Raw genomic sequence first — 20,881 nt, 5'->3', positions numbered from 1 at the left:
AATTCAGTGAAGTTACTGAGTATTAAGCTGGCAGCTTCAGTATCCTGTGGTTTCTCTTTTAGAAAGATGCCATTCTGGGCTGAAGAGAAGGCTCAACTGTTAAGAGCACTGATTGCTCTTCCAGAGGTCCTGAGTTCAATTCCCAGCAACCACATGGTGGCTCATGACCATCTGTAAGGGGATCTGATGCCCTCTTCTGGTGTGTCTGAAGACAGGGGCAGTGTAGTCATATAAATAAAATAAATGCATCTTAAAAGAAGAAGAAAGATGGCATTCTGGAAGAAAAAGTGATATAACAACCATCTTCACTCCCAGTGGCTATTACAGCTTTAGTTAAAAAAAAAAAGAAAGAAAGAGAAAGAATTGAAAAGAAGAGAAAGGGAGGGGCTGGGAGGTGAGTCCCGTAAAAGGCTGCTCCTCTAGAGTATCCGGGTTTAATTCCCAGTAACCACATGGCAGCTAACAACTGTAACTCCAGTTCTAGGACACCCCAGCATGCTTCACGTTACACCGCGAGCCTGTACTTTGGAACTCCAAGTTCCAGAATGCAACGCTCCTCTTCCCCTTGGTTCTCAGGGGTCGTCGAGACTACAGTTCCCAGCATGCAGCACCGTCGCCCTTTGTTTTTGACGCCCAGATGGACCCTGCTTCGGAAGGACTTTTTGGACTCCAGAGGACGCTTCCTCGAGTCACAGCCCACCTGGAGGCATGTGGCTACGGGGAAATTCTGGCCGGTTGAGTCTGTTCAGGCGAAGCTGCGGAGAGATGGTCTGGCGGCTTTGCAGAACTCTGCCCAGGCAGCGTACCGGGCAGCCCCAGCTGGGTCCTCCCGGGGCCTTCCTGCCTTTGAACAGTGGTGGCGGGCGGACACTCTGTCCCCGGCACGCTTGAGAGCGGGGGCCGCCATCTCCATGGCCACGGCTGCGAGCGGGCCCTGCGCCGGCGGGTCGCCGCGGGACATCCTTTGGCGCGTGAGTTAGGGCGCTGTGGCGCTCCCTGCCTCTCTGGCGGTGCCTGCGCGCTTGGCTAAAGGGGCCTGTCTTGGGGCGCTTTAGGAATAGCGCGTAGGGATCTGACCGCCTCGGGGATTGGGTGCAAGGGTGTGTGGGCGTCCCCGAGTCGAAGTTAGATCTGGGGTGTTGAGCTGGAGTCCGAAGTGGAAGTTTGTCAGTGTGGTTGGGATGGCCCGAATGGAAATTTGGACAGGGAGGAAAAGTTTTAGAGCAAAAGGTTAGTGATTCGAGCTAATGGCTTGATTCCTTGGGCTAGGAAACGGGAAGGGCTGCTCTGTGTTGAAAGAATGTGGCCTTAGCAGACGCTGGGGTTGGGGAGACGCTAAACCGAGCATATATTCTTGGTTTATTTAAGACAGCCTACTCCAGGCTTCAGCTAAGGAGAGCTCACCTCCTTGCATCCATTCTGTGTTTGGGGAGTGGGCGCAAGGAGAGAAGTAAAGAGAATGCAAATAGTAGTGGTTCATGTTAATAAACTAAATGGAGAAGCAGGATTTGCATGTCTGAGTTGGAGTAACTGACTTCTCGATTGAAGAGTTGTGTTTAATTTTAGGTTTTGGGTCGGAGGGTAGTTACCAGCATCGTTTGGTCAGTAGTGCTTCTACCCGTCTGCATCACAGCCTTTATAGTCTTAAGCAGCATCGATTTATTCCACCCTATCCAGTGGCTGTCAGGTAAGTGGTAATTTTTAATTACTGTCTGTATTGACATTAAAACATTACGTAAAGGCACTCTCTGCACTTCTGCACTCACAGAAGTGCCATTTTTGTTATATAAAATCAGTAAGTGTGTCAGGGATTACGTATGACGACAGGACAGATCATTGGAAGACTACTTATATAAACAGCTAGGTGTGATGGTGTGGCCCAGTGTCCTGGGAGGCAGAGGCAGGACGACCTGAATTCAGGGCCAATCTGGGGCATATAGTAAGTCCCTAGAGACACAGTAAAAAAGAAAAGGAAGCCACACAAGTATTTGTCCTTTTGTCTTTTCCTTAAAAAAGGAAAAGAAAAGTTGGCTTATTTGTATTTTTCATGTGTATAAGTATTTAACTTGTATATATGTATGTTCATCACCATGTGTGTGCCTGGTGCCTATGGATCCCCCTGGAAGAGTTGCAGATGGTTGTGAGCCACCATGTGGGTGCTGGGACTGAACCCAGGTCCTTTGGAAGAGCCCTCTGCTGAGCCATCTTTCCAGCCCCAGTTCCCTTGTCTTTTCTTGTCTTTCCTTTCCTGCCATCCACTTAAAATTGCAGATGGAAATTGTGACTGGTATTAAAAAAAAAAAGTCTAAGCTAGCTAGTTGTAGTAGCACATTCCTATAATCCAACTCTTAGGAGACTGTAGCAAGAGGCTCCAGAGATCCTGGCTAGCCTGGGATACATATAGAGAAACTATTTCAAAAGCAATAAGAAAAAGCTATACAGTTATTTAAAGAATACTTTATTCTTATGTTGTAGCCAACAAAGAGAAGAGAGGCCAAAAACTAAAGAATGTCAGGGAAGACTTAGTACAAAGTCTGCTGAGAAAGAGGAGATGGAAGCAGGCTGGATGCTTATTGGAATCTTTGGTTGTAAAAATAAAATGATGATGTTAGGAGCTAGAAAGACGCTGAGAGGGTAAAGTGCTTGTTGCTTGAGTTGAGGACCTGAATTTAGATTCTCAGCACATGCAAGAGCCAGCTGTGTGATGCATATCCTAACCCCAGTGTTGTGCTGCAGCTCATTGGCCAGCCAGCCAGCTGCTGAGCTCTCGGTTCCGTGAGAGACCCTAGCTCAGAAAATAAGATGGAGAGCCACAGAGGAAGAGAGCTAGTGTCGCTGTGGCCTTTGCATGTGTATGCATGAGCAAGCACACGCACACAAGACTCATTACGGTCCATGAGTTCACTGAAGCACGGTTATTGTCTTCTGTCAGTGGTAGCCACTACAGTGTTCCAGGTCCTGAGTACCTTATGTCTATCACCTCTTTCCTATAATACCACTTACTAAGGCGCTATTATATTTGCTTTGTGAATGTAATCTAAGGTTCAGGTTAAGATGACCTGTTTCAGCATCCAAGTAGCGAGTAACTGAAATCTCTCTGTTCAGATTTTGTTTACCCACAGTGTAACCTAATAGATAATTAAAAAAAAAAAGGCATAAATGTACAGAATAGGTTTTGAAGTCTTGAAAATATTCCCTAAGATTAAAAAACACAAATTACTTTGGGAGATTTTTTTTTTCCTCAATAATATATTCCTTTATTTTTCTTATAAGAAAGTGTAGGCCATCAAGGAGTTAGAATTTGTTGTCGTTGTTGTTTGGCCTTTGGGAATATCGCTACTAAGCGATACAATCATGTTTTAGCTGATATGTGTCATATTTGCTGAATCATGCAGGACTGATGAACATAACCCATAAGCCCTGGCAGAGATGGCAGATGATTAATTGTTGGAGACTTAGGAAATCTGGGATTAATTTTGGTTTCTGAATTCTACTTTGAAAATAATTGCTTTCATTATTAAGTGAGTCTATTCAGCCAGCACGTCTCATGTCTCTTTCTTTTGTTCATATTTTTAGATAGTAACATACACATAGTTTAAACTTGGAAGCATGTTGGTTGTTGAGTGTTTCCTTGGGTTTTGTTGTTTAGACTAACCCTTTTTAGGACTGGTAAGTTACACTGTTTCCACATTACTTTTCCTTAGCTGAGGCACTAATTGCCTTTACTATATAAAGTTCAGAAATACTGTTTACGTTTTGAAAACAAACTTGGCTTGTTACTATGGTAGCTTTCCTATGATGAAATGTTTACATATGGTTGTATTTTCTCTGTTAGCAACATCTGTGTGAATTAAAAGAAATTCTAATAACCATTTTCCAGTACCCAAAACAAAGTCTGAATAACTTACTTTGGAGTTCTTGTATTGATGTCCTATTGGACCTGACAGCAGCATACAAGTAAATTCTTAAAAACAAGGACAGACTTTGAAAGTTAAAATTATAGTTGTAGAGTCTGTTGAGATGGGTCAATGGTTAAGGATGTTTGCTGTGTAAGTGTGGGCACCTGGGCTTGGATCTCAACACTCACAGAATAAACCAGGTATCCGGTAGATGCCTGTAACACCAGCTAGGAGAGATCTAGTGCCCTCTCAGTCCCGTGCCGTGTACACAGATACATTTAACGTTCAGAAATACATCTGCATACACAAATAAATGAAGTTAAAAACAACATAGTTGTAGTTCAAATGTTGCAATGTGCTAAACACAACTGGAAGACTGAATGAGCATCACTAATTCATTTCTCTTGTGTTTTAGATTCTTGCAATGACTTCTATAGTTCCCAAGCAATCTTTCACCTCCTGCTGCTGGCCGTGGTCATTATAATCATAAGTATTTTCAATGTGGAATTCTATACAGGTAGGTTTCAGAATTTTAACTTTCTTAAAAGTTTGAGCATCAGATGTGGTGGCACGTGCTTGTAATCTTAGCACTGAGTAGGTCTGAAGGAGGGTCACCATAAGTTTGAGGCCAGCTTCCGCCATGTAGTGAGTTAGACAGGTAGCCTAGGTTAGATGGCAGATTTTGTCTCAAACAAAACAAAAATAATTCATCTTACTTAGGGCAGACTTTAAGAAATGTGTGCATAGCTGTTATCCTTTCTGTTGTACTTACAATTATTTTGGTGTTTCTCTTTTGAAGAGACATTTAGACCTTTCATGATAGTCGTTTATGAGTCTGCTATGGGGAAGCTGGGTATATAAAGAGGTCAAGCCATAAAGACAGAGTGGACTGTTAGTGCCAAGGGTTACAGCATAAGGCGGTCAGGAGGGCCTGGGGCACCTTGCCAGTAGTGTGACTGTCCTCCTGTCTCAGAACTGTGCATTTAAAAATGATTCAAAGGTAAATTTTATTTTATATTTTGCCAGAATGAAAAAAGAAATGTAAAACCTTTTATTAGTTCACAGCTAGTGTTATAGCTGTGAGTTAGCAAATGAATTATTAGATAATTCTTGTAAGGGAGGGGACTACATCTGGACTGACCTCAGCCTCCTGGGCATTGGGATTGCAAGCATGTGCCACTGCATTTGTGGCTGTTGACTTATTTTTTCTTTCCCCAAGTAACAAAGTCTGTGGTTTTATAATATTTAAAGAAAACTGGGCTTTTCCTTGGGCGCAGCCTGGATTCCAGAACAGTGCCCACTTGGCTTGTTCCTTCTCTGCCTTTTCAGATTCCTGAGTGGTCACTTACGGTTCTTCTGATTATTTATCACTTATTCATGTATCCCATCTACTTCTATTTTTTGCTGTAACATCTCTTAACTCTTTAATATTTAAAGAATTCTATATTTAAAAATAGTGTGTAAAATTTTAAGTTCTTACTGGGTATTATAATACATAATATGTTTCTTTACTTTCTTAGTGCTTTCTTGGTGGCTGGGTCTCTTTGTCTAGTCAGCCCTGTTCAGAACTCCTTGGCTTATGGCCTGTGCTCTTTCCCTCTCTCCTCTGCTTCTGGGCCTTCTCTATGTAGGGCCAGGTGAGGGCGCTCGAGTCAGCATTTTTAGTTTACTTTATTTTTATTTTTATATTTTGAGACCAGTTTTCTCTGTGTAGCCCAGGTTGTCTTAGAATTCACTCTGTAGACCAGGCTGGCTTCAAAGTCAGTGAAACTTGACCTTGAATAAATAATACTCAAATTATTTATTTGAGTTTGCCTCTGCCTCCTGAGTGCTGGGATTAAAGGCGTTCACTAGTGTTTTTAAAGCCTCACTGGTCACTTGGCTCGTCCTGTAGGAGTAGGCCCTATGTGCTGTGCACGGGGCAGGTCTGAGGGAGCACAGAGGGCCATCTTTGACCCAGCGTGGAGGCTGCTTAGAGGAGCTGATGGCTCATCAGACTTTGAAGGAGGAGTTGTGGTAGGCAGACAAAGAAGAGGAATGATTTTTCTAGGAAGATGGAGCTTGAAAGAACATTGAGAGACATGGCAGGGTTTGCCACGTTAGGAAGTTAGTCACATAATTGGCTTTGGGGACATTTTTGATGGGGAAGAGGAGGTGTTAGCCACCTTTCCTAAAATGCCAAGCCTGGCTGTTGCCCACACTGCCATCGCTTTTCCTTGGGTGACCTAAAGGAAGGTTATTACCTGCTGTGTCAGGGAGCCCAGGGCTGCCGGGTCTCAGGCACAAACGCCCTTTACCCTTCCCACAGCTGTCCACCATGACACTTCCAAAGAACTCTTTTGGATTGTTGGAGAGGTCCTAAAAATACCTGTGTAGGAGCGAGTATGGAGGCTCAGTGGGTTACAGAGAGCCAGCTCTAACCTCTGCACATACCTCCCTGCAAACAAATGACTGGATGTCATGAAAATACCTATTCAGAGTTGGGTGTAGTGGCGCACATGTCTGTGATAGCTCTATAAACACTTGATATTCATTATTGTAAGTTTCGTCTTTGTGGCTTATTTTTCACAGATGGACTCTTAATGAATCTCAGATGTTGAAATAAAGGCAATTTGGAGCTATCTTCTAAATTATTTATTTTATGTTACTTAGGAAAACGTCAGAGTTGGCATTATATTAGCTATAAGGGAATGCTAAGTTAAAGAAATGAGCCTAGCGGTGGTGGCGCACGCCTTTAATCCTAGCACTTGGGAGGCAGAGGCAGTGGATTTCTGAGTTCGAGGCCAGCCTGGTCTACAGAGTGAGTTCCAGGACAGCCAGGGCTACACAGAGAAACCCTGTCTCAAAAAACCAAAAACCAAAAAAAAAAAAAAAAAAGAAAGAAAGAAAGAAATGAACAGGCCAATTGCATGAGGACACATCTGTAGTCAGGAGACAGGCAGGAGAATATCAGTAGTTCAGAAATGTCCTCCACTCTACAGTCAGTTTGAGGCCAGCTTGGGCAACATGAGCCCTTGTCTATAAGACAAACAAACAAAACCAAGGAAGTTGAAATGAATTGTGTCCCGTCAAGGCCCTATCTCGATTCTCTAGTTTTTCTTGTATGTGTATTTCTTTATCTTCAAGAGTTTTGAGGTTTGGGTCATTAGCTGGAGCTTTCTGTAGTGGATTTCCATCGGTTGGTTGTGTCTGTGGTGCGAGGGAAGGCACTGTACCTCTACTTGAGGTGCCACACTTAGAAAGCTGCGCTGTGCTCTCTGCAGTCGTGCCCTCCATACCCGGCTCCCGACTGGCCCTGATTGCGCGGATCCTGCATCCCCAGCAGCTCACTCACTCCTTCATCCACGCCGCGATGGGAATGGCCGTGGCTTGGTGTGCGGCCATCATGACCAAGGGCCAGTACAGCTCTCTCGTGGTTCCCTGCACTGGAACTGAGAGGTATGGTCAAGTTTTCTTCTTTTCTTTCTAGAAAGCCTGTTATTTGCCAAATCAAAGGAGACCCATGGAGATCACTAGTGTTGCACCCTGTTTTCCAGACTCTCACAGGAATTCCTGTTTCTGTGTATCAAGTTGTTAAGTTATATTTTATGTTTGAGAAAATTAGCAAAATTCTCAATATATTTGTGTGTGGAAGGTGCTGTGTGGGCACTGTTGGGTTCCTGAGGGTGATTCAGGGACAGTCTCTGAGCTGCCTGAGAGTTGAGAGTGCTGGGACATGGCTGCAGAGAGATATCGAGGAGAGGGAGGCACGGTCCATGTGAGTCAGGTGCGGGCTGTCCTGATAGAGGTTAGTGCTCCCCAGGTCTGCGGTCTTTCCAGGCATCCGAAGGCCCTGAGAAGGCTGCCTGGTTAGGAGAGACGCGAGAAGCTCAGAGCGTCAGCACCTCCACTAGGTCCATGCAGATTTTTTATAGTTCCTTATCAGATGCAGCCAGCTTGCCTTTGGAGCAAGATGACTGTTTCACACATTCTTGCCTCAGGTTCCCAAGGTGACAGCAGTAGTGAGAATCCCTGGCGTCAGGGGAGAATGCTTCAGTATTTGTTTGCTCTCGTTTACCTAAAGTGAGTCATTTGGTTAGAATTTGGGGCATTTCTTAAGTTATTAACTTGGAATTTTGCCTTCTGGCAAATAGCCTTAAAACAACAGTGGTGATGTGTTTTCAACTGTTAATAGCTTAACTTTTTCCCTCAGCTTAGATAGCCCTGCTGCTCAGACCTGCGTGAATGAATATCATCTGTTTTTCCTACTGTCCGGAGCATTCATGGGCTATAGCTATAGTCTTCTGTATTTCATTAACAACATGAATTATCTCCCGTTTCCTATTATACAGGTAAGATACAATTTGAGCATTTCCTAGCTAACATTTGGTAATATCAACACTGTCATGTCTGCGTATGGCCAGCCTCACCTGATTATTTCAAGATTTGATCAGTAAAATTAAAATGGCTCCGTGTGTAAAATGGCCTGGCAGCCAAGCTCAGGCCCATGAAAGTGCAGTAGCACAGATGTCTGTAATCCCAGCTCGCCCTGAGGTCAGCCAGCCTGGAGGGTAGCAGTGGAGAGAACCTCTCTTACACAGCTTAACTTCAGAGTGTGTTTGAGGGCTAAGCCGTGCTTCCCCGCTGCCTCTCGGGAGGCCTGCTCCCTCTTTCCTGGTCACTAGTTCCACTTGCTGGGACGGAGCAGGCTGGAGGAGGGGAGCTGTGCCATCAGGGGAAGTGTTATGTAGCCACCTGCTTAGGGAAGTGCACATGATTTAAGAACACTCAATTATTGTCTCAGACCCTTTCCAGAACAAGACATGGGTATGTAAATAAAACTCCTTCACCTGGTTTGAGTGGTGTAGTAAAAACTATGCTTCAGTTAGGGTGTGTGTGTGTGTGTAGTGGACACATGCACACATGTGTGTGCTTGTTCACCTGTGTGTGTTGGGACCATAGGTTGATGTTGACTGTGTTCCTCAATTGCTTTTCACTTTAGATTTAGAGACAGGGTTTCTTACTTAATTTGGAATTTATTAGCTTGGCAAAGTGGGCTCCAGGAATCCTCCTGTCTGGTGTGCCTAGTGCTAACATAGGCATATGCTGCCATTTCTGTCTTTTCACATGAGTGGGGGGAATCTAAACTCAAGCCCTCATGCTTGGATGGCAAAACCTTGACTAAGCCATCTTCTCAGCGTATTCACTGGTTTGTTTTAAACTAAACTGAAACAGGTGAGGGTCTTAGCAGTTAAAAGCACTTGGCATACAAGTTGATGATTTGCGCTCAGTCTCTGTGTCCCGATTTCTGCTTGTGTGTTTAAGTACTTCATTCCTGCCCTGACTGGGAGGTCTGGACATGGTGAGAAGAAGTGAGGCATAAAGCAGTCATGTGGTGATGAGAATGTTGTCCTTGAGGAGGAGTTGCTAGGCCTTGTCACATGCCCATTGTGTTGGTGAGCAGAGCTGGGGACAACAGATCTGTGAGGAAGTCACGTCCTCACCTTCTGCAGCTGTGAGTGTGTGAACAACGCTTCCTCCTAGGGCCGCTTCTCACTGTGAAGAGGAGTGACAGTGGATGCACTCACAGCATCTCAAGGAGAAAAACTCCGTACAGGATGCCCTGTGGTCCATGGTCTCAAGTCCAAACATAACAGATAGAGAGAAGGAGAAAAAGAAAGTGCTGGAGAAAATAGGACACTCCTGGACATCTTGCTGGGTCTTGAGGTGAAATGGACCACCTCTTTTACAGATACGCATTGAGCACAGGAGCTATTATTAGTTGACGTTGCTGATAAGTTATTGTATCTACCATATAGTGCCACATTTTAGTACTTATTTTTATAATTTCTTTTGATAAAATTTTGGGTTCTTGTATCTCAAAAGTTTATTCTGATATGATAAACTTTGACTTTAGATTAACTTTGTAAGATTTTCTTTTTGAGGCAGGGTCTTAGTAGTCCTGCCTCTGGATCTTCCTGCCTCAGCTTCCCAAGTGTTAGTCACAGGCGCGTGCCACCACACCTCGCTTTAAAATTTAACATTTGACCAAAATAGATATTTGGGACATGGCTTGTAGCCACACGAATGTAGTCATCTGTCAGGTGGGTGCTGTCCTCTGAGGACTGCTGGCAGGGCAGTGGGGGATTGATAGGGAAGAAGTAGATGTGAGAAGACAGGCCACTCCCTTCCCCTGAGCTGAGCCTCTAAGGACGCTCGATACCTGTAGTCACAGACTTCTTCTTTTTTTTTTTTTTTTTGGTTTTTCGAGACAGGGTTTCTCTGTATAGCCCTGGCTGTCCTGGAACTCACTCTGTAGACCAGGCTGGCCTCGAACTCAGAAATCCGCCTGCCTCTGCCTCCCGAGTGCTGGGATTAAAGGCGTTCGCCACCACGCCCGGCCACAGACTTCTTCTTTACTTACTTTATTTTATATGAGACAGGGTGTCACAGTGTAGCTTGCTTGTCCCAGAATTCATTTTATACACACACACACACACACACACACACACGCACACGCACGCGCACGCGCGTGCCAAATTGGCCTTGAACTCACAGACATCTGCCTGCCTTTGCCTCCCAAGTGCTGGGATTAAAGGTTTGAGCCTGGCCTACTTACTTTTTTTTTTTTTTTTTTTTTTTTTGGTTTTTTGAGACAGGGTTTCTCTGTAGCCCTAGCTGTCCTGGAACTCACTCTGTAGACCAGGCTGGCCATGAACTCAGAAATCCGCCTGCCTCTGCCTCCCAAGTGCTGGGATCAAAGGCGTGCGCCACCACTGCACAGCTACTTATTTTTTTAGACGGAATCTTGTTATGTACCCATGACTGTCCCAGAGCTGGCTATGTAGGCCAGGCATCTGACCTTGGACTTGTGGCTGTCTTTCCACCTCTAATTCCTAACTGATGAGTTTACTGGTTACAGACACTGCCTTCCTGGCATAGCCACTTCAAGTTCACAGCCAAACTCAACAGAAAAGAGGCTTAACAGTTTGAAAAAGATTATTACATTTATTTATGGTGTTCTGTATTTGTGTGTGTCCATCCATGTTCATATGTCCGTGTCTGTTCATATGCACATGTTTATGCCATGGAACATCAGAGGATAACTGTGGGAGTTAGTTCCTTTCTTCCACTGAGTGGGTTCCAGGGATTGAACTCTGGATGTCAGGTTTGGCAACAAGTCCCCTTATCTACTAGTCTTCTCACCAGTCCCCATCCCTTTTTTATTTTATTTTATTTATTTATTTATTTTGATTTTTCAAGACAGGGTTTCTCTGTGTAGCCCTGACTGTCCTGGACTTAGAAATCCTCCTGCCTCTGTCTCCCAAGTGCTGGGATCAAAGGCGTGCGCCACCACTGCTTTCCCCTCCCCCTTTTAACAGACAACAATAACCATTATCATTATCATCATTGTCACTGTCATAATTGTTTTTGGTCCTGCCTGTCAGCCCGCTTCCTAAGAATAATAGAGTTTACACATTGTACATATCATTTAGTATTTTTTAATGTAACCTATGAGAAATCTAATCAGCCCATTAGTTGTTTTGCTTTAAGCTTGCTTAATACAATTAAAATGCTCATGTCAGATATTATTTTATTTCTCATAATATTACTATGACCACCACCACTACTATTATTTTAGACAGGGTTTCCATGTTTCCCTGGATTCCCTGCAACTCGATATGTAGACCAGGCTGGCCTTGAATTCACAGAGATCAGCTTGCCTTTGCTTCCTGAGTTCTGGGATTAGAATTGTGCATCATCACACCCTGCCTAGATTCCTTTTTTTTTAGGTTGATTTTTTTTTTTTTAATTCCATGTTTGTGAGCAGGTGTGTACATTTACGTACAGGAGCCCTGAAGAACCTGGAAAATCCTTGGGATTTGGAGTGACAGTTGTGAGCTGCCTGATGGGGGTTCTGGGAACTGAGCATAAATAAGTTCTAATCCACCGAACTGTCTCTCTAGCCCCCGTAATAACAAGAGTGATGGGCGAAGGTTCCTAATGTTATATTTACAAAGGATTGAGCTCTATACCTACATGCCTTTTGTTGAGTCACTGACCAGATGAGAGCTGTAGAGGCTACGTAGCATCTAGTATGTTGTATGTAGTAAATAGCCAAGGCCCTCTAAAACTGGAAAACATTTGAGCTTGGGAGCAAGTGGAGGTCTGGTGGGTGCTCGTGATGCCAAGAGCTGCTGTAGGAGCTGTGTCCCTGCTGTTTTGAGGTGATGGGGTGCCAGCACCAGTGGCTACGTGGAGGAATACAGTTTCATGTCTGTACTTTGAAATCTTTGACTGCAGCAGTAGAGTGGAAGCTGTACAGTTTGTGACCACATAGCCATGCTACAATCGTGGTATCAAAGTAGTTTTCATCTGTTACTGCAATTCTATGCTTTCTTTAGCTTCTAAAATTCCTTAAAGAGGGTCAGTTCCATTAGCATTTCAGGAGTGAATGGTGGGAAGAGGAGGAAGCAGTTAGCCAATGTTCCTGAAGTATGGTTTTGTTTGTTTGTTTTGTTTTGTTTTTGTTTTTTTTTTTTTTTGAGACAGGGTTCCTTTGTGAAGCCCTGGCTGTCCTGGAACTCACTTTGTTGACTCGTCTGGCCTCAAACTCAGAAATCCGCCTGCCTCTGCCTCCCGAGTGCTGGGATTAAAGGCATGCATCACCACGCCCGGCTTTTGTTATTTTTTTAATACGGTAATTTTTCGTTGTTATTAGAATTGCCAAATAATAAGGGACTGCTTTTATTTAGCAGCTATGTTGATTTTGCAGATGATTGGAGCGATGTGAGTGCTCCTGTTGCAGCATCCAGGAAGCTGTACTGGCAGATGCCTGGGCTGGTGCTTCCAGGCAGGGTCCATGCAGAGCAGTCTGTAGGAGTATGGACTTAGGCTAGCCATTCGGATTGGCTGTTTACACTCTTCATTCCTTGGGTTTGTCATCTGTAAGATGAGACTAGTTATCTCCTATCAGAGGGTTGTGAGGTGTAAATGACTTAAGCATGATCAGAATAACCTGGTACATAGTCAGTGCCAGGAAAAGTCTCTGCTGTTGCCTTCTTCCCTTTACTCATGGATTTGATGTCTACAATTTTATTCTCAGTAGTTAACCACAATCTGACTATACTAAACAGAAAATTCCACAAATAGTAAATTTTAATCAAGAACTAGACACAAGTGTTTTATCTTTATTAGATGTTGTTGTTGTTTTACTGAACCATTTTTATCATAGGTATGTTTTATACATGGGAACAAGTACCCTATGTATAGGGTTTGGTGCTACCTGTCACCTACTAACTAGGTCTTGGGATATATTCCCCATGGAAAAGAGGGGCATATATCATATGTTCCTGATCAGTAGTTCTTAACATCTTATGGATTAGTATTGTTATTTTCTTATTTCTGATCTTAGTTGTATAGTGTTAAAATTGTTTAATTATTTAAACATCAGAATAGTTTGGGTTTTTTTGTACAGTTTTAAGTTCTAAGTTATGTGTGGATGTGTGTGCGTGGGTGTGAATGTGCACATGCACATAGCTTACTCTTGTACTATGCTCATGTGGGCTAGAACTCAGATCATCAGGTGTGGCAAGCAGGCATCTTTATCCACTGAGCCATCTCCTGGACTTTTGTTAGATTTGATTCTGGGTGGTGGGGATTGAGCCAGGCCTCACACGTGTTAGAGAAGTATGGAGCTGGAGCCCTCACTCGCTCTCTCGCTCACTCTGAATGCCTGGGTCTCACCTGCTGTGCTAGTCCTTCACCAGGATGATGCTGAGTGTGTCATTTCACATTTTTCTTGTTGTTTTTCACAGCAGTACAAATTTTTGCGTTTCCGGAGATCTCTCCTCTTACTAGTTAAACATAGCTGTGTGGAATCCCTGTTCATGGTCAGAAATTTCTGCATTGTGTATTATTTTTTTGGTAAGAATTTCTACTTTCTAATATAGTTTATTATTAGCTCATAGTGTAGAAAAAGTCACAAGGTTACTCTTTATTGACTTAATATTTTTAATATATATTTATATTGATCAGCCCAACTGATTTCATTGTTTGAATTGTCAGGATTTGGTAAGGGAATTTTTTATTAAAGGAAATGTGGGGTGTGTATGTGTGTGTAAAATACTCTTTAAACACAGAGAAATCCGTTGTGTTGCAGTACTAAATAAATTGTGAACAATTACGTTCACCTCAGAAAAACAGGCAGCACAACTCAGGACAGAAGAGCTGTTGTAGAGGCTGAGAGCAGGGCGAAGGGGAGCTGCTCGGGGGGCGGGGCCGGCTGTTCACTCCTGCATGGGGAGAACGTTGTGGAGATCTGTGCACAGCAGTCTGCACCATTCAAGATGATAAACGTGTCAGAGCCAGAGAGCGGCTGCAAGAGTTGGTTCTCTCCTGTCGTGGGGGTTCTGGGAATTGAACTCAGGTTGGTAGACTTGGTGGTGAGCTCTCTTACCTGCTGAGCCATCTCGCTGCCTTGAAGCTCCACAAGTGCGTGCTTTGCTCTCCCGAGTGAGAGGCAGGATGAGTGACTTGTTACCTGTAGACTTGAGGTTATAATGGAATTGGTCATAGTTCACGATGCACATCTGTTATCCACGCGCTTTCTGTGCTGGAAAGCTGGAAGTGCTGCACACAGCCCGTCATAGTTGTCTTGCTTATCGGAGTTGTCATAGTTGTTTTGTTTTAATAACCATGGTGACTAAGACATGTATATGTCAGAATCGTACAAGACTTCCAGGGTTTAGAAATTATTTTCTTCTCTATTCCTAGTCAGATAGCCTAGCATTGTAACTGAGGTCTCCCTGTGTACTTGAACCTCATGGTTTAAGGCATGGTGAAGAGTTTTACTAACCTCTCATGATCTTCTCTTGGTCTTGTTTTCCCAGGCCATATTCCCAAAGCGTGGATTAGCACTGCTCTGGACCTTCACACAGATGAGTGAGTCGAGTCTGATTGGACCTCTGTTTCCTTCCTTTTACATTTCCATGCTTTGTAGCAGCTTTGTTTAGGTTTATCCTTTACCTTCTTTTAATTGAAATAAGAATCAGCAGAAGAGAGGGAGGTACTTGGTATGAGAAGAAGGTGCTGGCTCCTGCCCCTGCCCATCCTGTTTATAGGCTGAAAACTCCACTCTGTTGCTCATCTTAGCTGCTGTGGGGGGGGTCAGGTGAAGGCTAAGCTTTCAGTGACTGTTCTTCCTGGCTTCCTCGCCAGTCTGGCCTGCGATGGACTTAGCCTCTCACGCTTAGTTAAGTTTGGGTGTTGAATGCCATATGCTCTCTTTGTGCCATTGCATTAGTCTGCAGTTAGTCCAAAACCAAAGGGAGAGAGCAGGAGGCAGCCTCGGCCTGCCTCCCTCCCTCAGACCCTCTCCCAGACATAGAAACAGTGATCCACTTTGTTGCTGAGCCACCAGGTACCTTCTGTACTAAAGGAAGGTGAGCTTTCTGAGTTGCGTGTCCTGTGTCTTTGTCATTCGTTATGTGTCAGATTTTATCCTGTTGATCCTATCTTTGCTTTGTTAAAAATAAATATAATTTTCTTTTAAAAGCTGGGTTGTGGTGGCAGATGCTTTTAATTCCAGCATTTGGGAAGCAGAAGCAGTTCAGGTGTGTTGAGTTCTACAGAGCCAGTTTCAGGACAGCCAGGGCTACACAGAGAAACCCTGTCTCAAAAAAACCACAACTAACTAAATGTAATTTTTTTCTCATAGAATTTTTTACCTACCTACCTTCCTTTTTTTTTCTTTCTTTCTTTTTTTTTTTTCAAGACAGGGTTTCTCTGTGTAGCCCTGGCTGTCCTGGAATTCACTCTGTAGACCAGGCTGGCCTCGAACTCAGAAATCCGCCTGCCTCTGCCTCCCAAGTGCTGGGACTAAAGGCGTGCGCCACCACTGCCCGGCTATATATTTATTTCTTTAGTGTGTGTTTGTGTGGCCACCAGAGGCCATCTTGTGGCGCTCTCCTTCCACTATGTTCTCTCCTTTTACTATGTGGACTCTGGAGATTGAACTCAGGTTTTCAGACTTGGCAGCAGGACCTTTACCCACTGACCCCTAACACTGGCTCTCTCGATGGTTTAACTTTTGATGATGTAGTGATGGTTTAACCGTCACATAAATACTGAAGAAATTTGCACACTAGTAACATGTCCACGTCATCCCTTTGCCCTTGCCTGAGACGTTGGTCATATGGTGAAGGTGCAGCCAGGTGGATGCCTGAGGGGCATTGCTCCAGTCACCTCACTCAGTGTGTGCTCCACACACAGCCAAAGGGTTCACCTAAGTCGCACGGAGGTGCATTCCTGCAGCCCTAGGACTAGTGAGGCTTTTTAACATTCTAGTAGTTTCTAAAAGTTGTTTAAAATGCAGAGACCATTGTTTTTGTATCGACCATTGTTTTTGTAGCATGCGCCATACTCTGAACCAGTCTATATGGCGCACATGAAGCTGATGTCTGATCCAGAGGTCCTAACCATGTTTTTGAGACTGTTGGCCTTGAACTTGAGAGCCTCTTGACTCCCTTCTTCATTTCTTGTGTGCTGGATGACACACAGGAGCCACCATACCCTCCTTCTCACATGTTTAATAGGTTTAAGGAGTTGCCATGAATTAGCAGTAATACTTTGACCTGTCCTAAGTAGTTGGGCCTGTAGACACTGCTCTGGTCTCCACAGTAAGTGGTACTGCAGGCCCAGTCCCTGCCTGCCTGAGGTTTCCCCTCATACCTCTGAGGAAGTGTGAGGGAGAGCGCTCCAGAGAACTACCAGCAAGTAGGGTGTGTGTCTGGCGGAATCCTTGCCTTTGCCATGGAGTTAACGGTACTTGCTACTTTCATAGGCAGGCTCACAGGCCTCTTGACACGATAGGCGGCCTCCTGAACGTCTCATTACTCTACCACGTCTGGCTGTGTGGCGTCTTCCTCTTGATGACTTGGTATAGCTCATGGATACTCTTCAAAATCTATGCCACCGAGGTCAGTAGTGGAATTTTTTTGTCACTACTGTTATGTTTCAGAGTATAGAAAGTTGTGCTCAAAGCCATGCCACTCTATTGGTTTTCAGTTTGATCTCTCACTCTCTGTTTCTGGGGGACAGAGTTTCTGCAAATTAAATAGGGTGGTATTGACCGTGTTTACTTAGAGCCTGGCTTTCTTCCTGGGATTTTGAGTACAAGGTAGGCCTAATGATGCTATTAAAGTAGATACTGTTAACATATAAATATGTGGTTATATAATATTTACTTTTTGAAAAACATCTTGAAATTTATGCTGAAGAAATGATTCTGAAAATAGAATTAATATGGACAGTTTTATTCTATGTGTATGGGCATTTTGTCTGCATATATATATGCACGACATACATGCCTGTTGGTATGGATCCCCTGAAACTGGAGTTAATATACAATTATGAGCTGCCAAGTGGGTGCTGAGACTTGAACCTGGATCCTCTAGAGGAGCAACCAGTACTTCAAACTGCTGAGCCATTTATCCAGCCCCACAAAAGTATTTTTAAGGGAAGACTTGCCTTTTTTTTTTTTTTTAAATGATCTCAATGTATTTGTCATAGAAGTGTTTTATTTGATCTTACTGTCTTTGTGGTAATTTTCAGTGGTTTCACAGGATTAATAGATATTAGTTTAATAAAATTGGGACTGTGACACTTTAGAAAGTGTATTAATTTTTGTTTAAAACCTTATGTGTATGAGTATTTTGCCTACATGTGTATCTGTGTACCACGTGAGTGCCTGGTGTCTGGAGCCCAGAAGAGATAGTTGGGTCTCCTGGGACTGGAGTTAAGGACACACACCCTTGCAATGCATGCACTGAGAATCGAACCTATGTCCTCTGCAAGAGCAGCCAGTGCCTTTAATCACTGGCCCTTCTCTCTAGCCCCACACAGTAGCACTTCTTTTTAAACAGTGCTTTTTCAAGGAGCACTGAAGATGTTGATTTGATTGTATTTGTTTCTTTATAATGTCAGCCATTGCTTACTAAAACAAGGTCAGGAATTAAAGAATGTGTCTGATTGTATCTGATTGTATCCGACAGGCACACGTGTTCCCTGTTCAGCCACCTTTTGCAGAAGCCTCAGATGAATGCCTTCCTAAAGTCTTAAACAGCAACCCCCCACGCATCATAAAGGTACCACAAGCGTGCATCTTAGGGCTTCACAGTTATCTTTGACTTACCTTACAGAATCAGTCACAGCATAGCTAGGCATTTCGATATATTTTTTGAGGGCCTAGAATAGTGGTTTTCAACTTGTAGGTTGTGACCCATTCACAGGGGTTGCCTAAGACCATCCTGAAAACACAAATATTTACATTATGATTCATAATAGTAGCAAAATTACAGCTATGAAGTAGTAATGAAAATAATTTTATGGTTGGAGGTCACCACAACGTGAGGAACGTGAGGGTCACAGCATCAGGAAGGTCGAGAACCATTGCTCTAGAATCTTCTAGTATTGGTATTGTAAAAATTACTTACCTGCTAGCTAGTCTTTTTTTTTTTAATTCAAGTTATTAAATATGACAGTAAAGCACCACCCTGTCTATGCACCTGCTATGTCTGTATGTTTCCCAGGATGGCTTTGAACTCTAGGACTCATGTTGTCCTTGTGTTTCAGCTTCCTGAATAGTGATGAGCACGGGTGTGTGCTACCACACTAACTAAGCCAGCTAGTGATCATAGATGTGTAAGATGCACTTCTCTCGAACAGAAGGTGCTAGCCAACTAAATGCAGAACGTAGACGAACCATTCCAGCTAGTCCAGCAGGAACACTAGTGTGTTTGTAAATTGCTGTATCGGGACATGGTTTATTCATGTAGTGTTTGTGGTCGAAGGTTGTGTGATACATAAGTGCTTGTAATTCTAAACAAGTCATAATCATAAAAGTTAAAGAAGTTGGGTTGGTGAGATGGCTCAGTAGGTAAGAGCACCCGACTGCTCTTCCAAAGGTCCAGAGTTCAAATCCCAGCAACCACATGGTGGCTCACAACTATCTGTAATGAGATCTGACTCCCTCTTCTGGAGTGTCTGAAGACAACTACAGTGTACTTACATATAATAAATAAATCTTTTAAAAAAAAAAGTAAAAGAAGTTTACGAATCACACTAAAAAATTTGTTTTGATTCAGATTGCAATTTGAAATTGTAAAGGAAATCTAAGTATAACAGGATATGTCTTACCCTGTTAAAAGATCATAATGCCTTATTTATTTTATATTTTTTGGTTTTTGAGACAGGATCCTGCTATGTAGGCCAGGTTGGAGTTGATTTTGCAATTCTCGTGCCTAAGCCACATTCTAAGAGCTAAGATAACAGGCATCTTCTGACGTGCGCAGCTGGATTAGTACTTTAAAATCAGTTAAAAGGAATGGTTGGAACCCAGTGTTTTTGACATAGTCTAGAGAAGCATAAACAAGTAGGAAAATGAGCTATTGCAGCACTAATTGCTAGTGTCAGCCATTCGTTTGGCCTAAATCTTTATTAGAAGGTCAGTTGTCAGGTGCTGTGGGTTGTGTTGAGTAGGACAATGACTAAGACACATGACAGTGCGAGGACAGTGCAAGAGCAGCGGCACCACCAACTCCCCTGGTCCCAGTACCAGACGCTCAGAACTGATGCTTTGAAGAAGTAAAGAGGCTTGCCCGGGAGAAGGTAGCTTTTCGGAAAGAGCAAAAGATGAGTGTTTTGTGTGTTAGGCCCTGCCATTGGATGTAGCAGTAGTGACAAAGGCCATGTCCCTGTTCCTATGGGCCTCGAACTGCTGAGTAGAAGCAGATGAGGCAGCAGGCACAAGTGCTGTGGCCCAGAGCTGGGGGCGTGGGCGGGACGGGGGCAGGAACTTTTAGGAGGAGGGGGTATTGGAGTTAACCCTACAAACCTGAAAAAAAAATACAGAGCTCTGTAGTTCCTGTAAGTAGCCAGAGCCTAGAGTGTGTAGGGAGGTAGAGGCAGGCATGAGAGTTAGAAGGGAAGGTTGTGTAGGGAGGTAGAGGCAGGCATGAGAGTTAGAAGGGAAGGTTGTGTAGGGAGGTAGAGGCAGGCATGAGAGTTAGAAGGGAAGGTTGTGTAGGGAGGTAGAGGCAGGCATGAGAGTTAGAAGGGAAGGTTGTGTAGGGAGGTAGAGGCAGGCATGAGAGTTAGAAGGGAAGGTTGTGATTCCTTGGATATTTATGTGCCTACTTTTTACATATGATTTTGTTAAAGCTTCAACAGACTGTCTTTCTTTGTTCCTTTTAGTATTTGGCCTTACAGGACCTGATGCTGCTTTCTCAATATTCTCCTTCTCGGAGGCAAGAAGTTTTCAGCCTCAGCCAACCAGGTATTGCTGAGAGTCATAGACTTAATTGGGCTCGTGCGTGCTCAGAGTGCCCCAGAGCCTTTGAAACAGAGGTATGGCTTGTCCTCACTGCACCTCTGAGTCCTTAGATGAACCCTGGACTGAATATTACATGGCCCAAGTGGTGACACTGCTGACTAGATTTATGTCACCAGGGAAAAGCATTGATTTGTAGATATTCATTTTTTCTTTTTTTTTTCAGCTCCTTAAATACCTGAACCTGAAGAAATTGTGTGCTAAGTGTCTTATCAGAAAAGTTCAATCTAAGAATCTTAGCTCTGGTAATGCTATTGAGGACCTTAAAAACCAGGTGGCTTCGCCTAGTAAGGATTGGAGTCAGATTTATCTTTTGACTCCATGGACGTAGCTCTCTGCTCCTGCTAGGTTACGCTGCTGCCTCCCTTAGAAGAAAAGTTAGCCAGAAACTGGACTTGATAGTGACTAAGGGTGACTTTGGCAGGCCTGGCGTTCTCTGCTGTGCTTGCCAAGACTGTACAAGCTCAAGACTGACTTTGCCAGAACTCTCACCATGTTCCTGGCGTGGAACTGGTCCAGCCTAGCCCTATCCCCAGTGGGAAAGAAAGGGCCTGGGTAACCTTTCATCTGCTTTCTAATTAGCTCTCAATCATTTCACAAAGCTCGCCAATTC

The 20,881-nt window shown here is 43.8% G+C and overlaps 1 protein-coding gene across 2 annotated transcripts in view; it reads left to right on the top strand.

Moving 5' to 3' along the window:
- Positions 1 to 602: 602 nt before the first annotated feature.
- Positions 603 to 20,881, top strand: part of Ndc1 (NDC1 transmembrane nucleoporin) — a 48,615-nt gene continuing 28,336 nt past the window's right edge. For both annotated transcript variants that reach the window (XM_021160500.3, XM_021160499.3), the window contains exons 1-10: positions 603 to 971; positions 1,567 to 1,687; positions 4,315 to 4,416; positions 7,163 to 7,337; positions 8,092 to 8,230; positions 13,697 to 13,805; positions 14,771 to 14,822; positions 16,723 to 16,858; positions 17,933 to 18,025; positions 20,133 to 20,214. In XM_021160500.3, the coding sequence (XP_021016159.2) occupies positions 603 to 971; positions 1,567 to 1,687; positions 4,315 to 4,416; positions 7,163 to 7,337; positions 8,092 to 8,230; positions 13,697 to 13,805; positions 14,771 to 14,822; positions 16,723 to 16,858; positions 17,933 to 18,025; positions 20,133 to 20,214 (1,378 nt within the window). The remainder of the gene's footprint in view (positions 972 to 1,566; positions 1,688 to 4,314; positions 4,417 to 7,162; positions 7,338 to 8,091; positions 8,231 to 13,696; positions 13,806 to 14,770; positions 14,823 to 16,722; positions 16,859 to 17,932; positions 18,026 to 20,132; positions 20,215 to 20,881) is intronic.

Source organism: Mus caroli, unplaced genomic scaffold, assembly GCF_978045245.1.
Source record: "Mus caroli unplaced genomic scaffold, Mus_caroli_1 scaffold_6, whole genome shotgun sequence".
Taxonomy (NCBI): Eukaryota; Metazoa; Chordata; class Mammalia; order Rodentia; family Muridae; genus Mus; species Mus caroli.
Note: the sequence above shows the minus strand (reverse complement) of the source record. Positions and strands in the feature narration are given on the sequence as shown.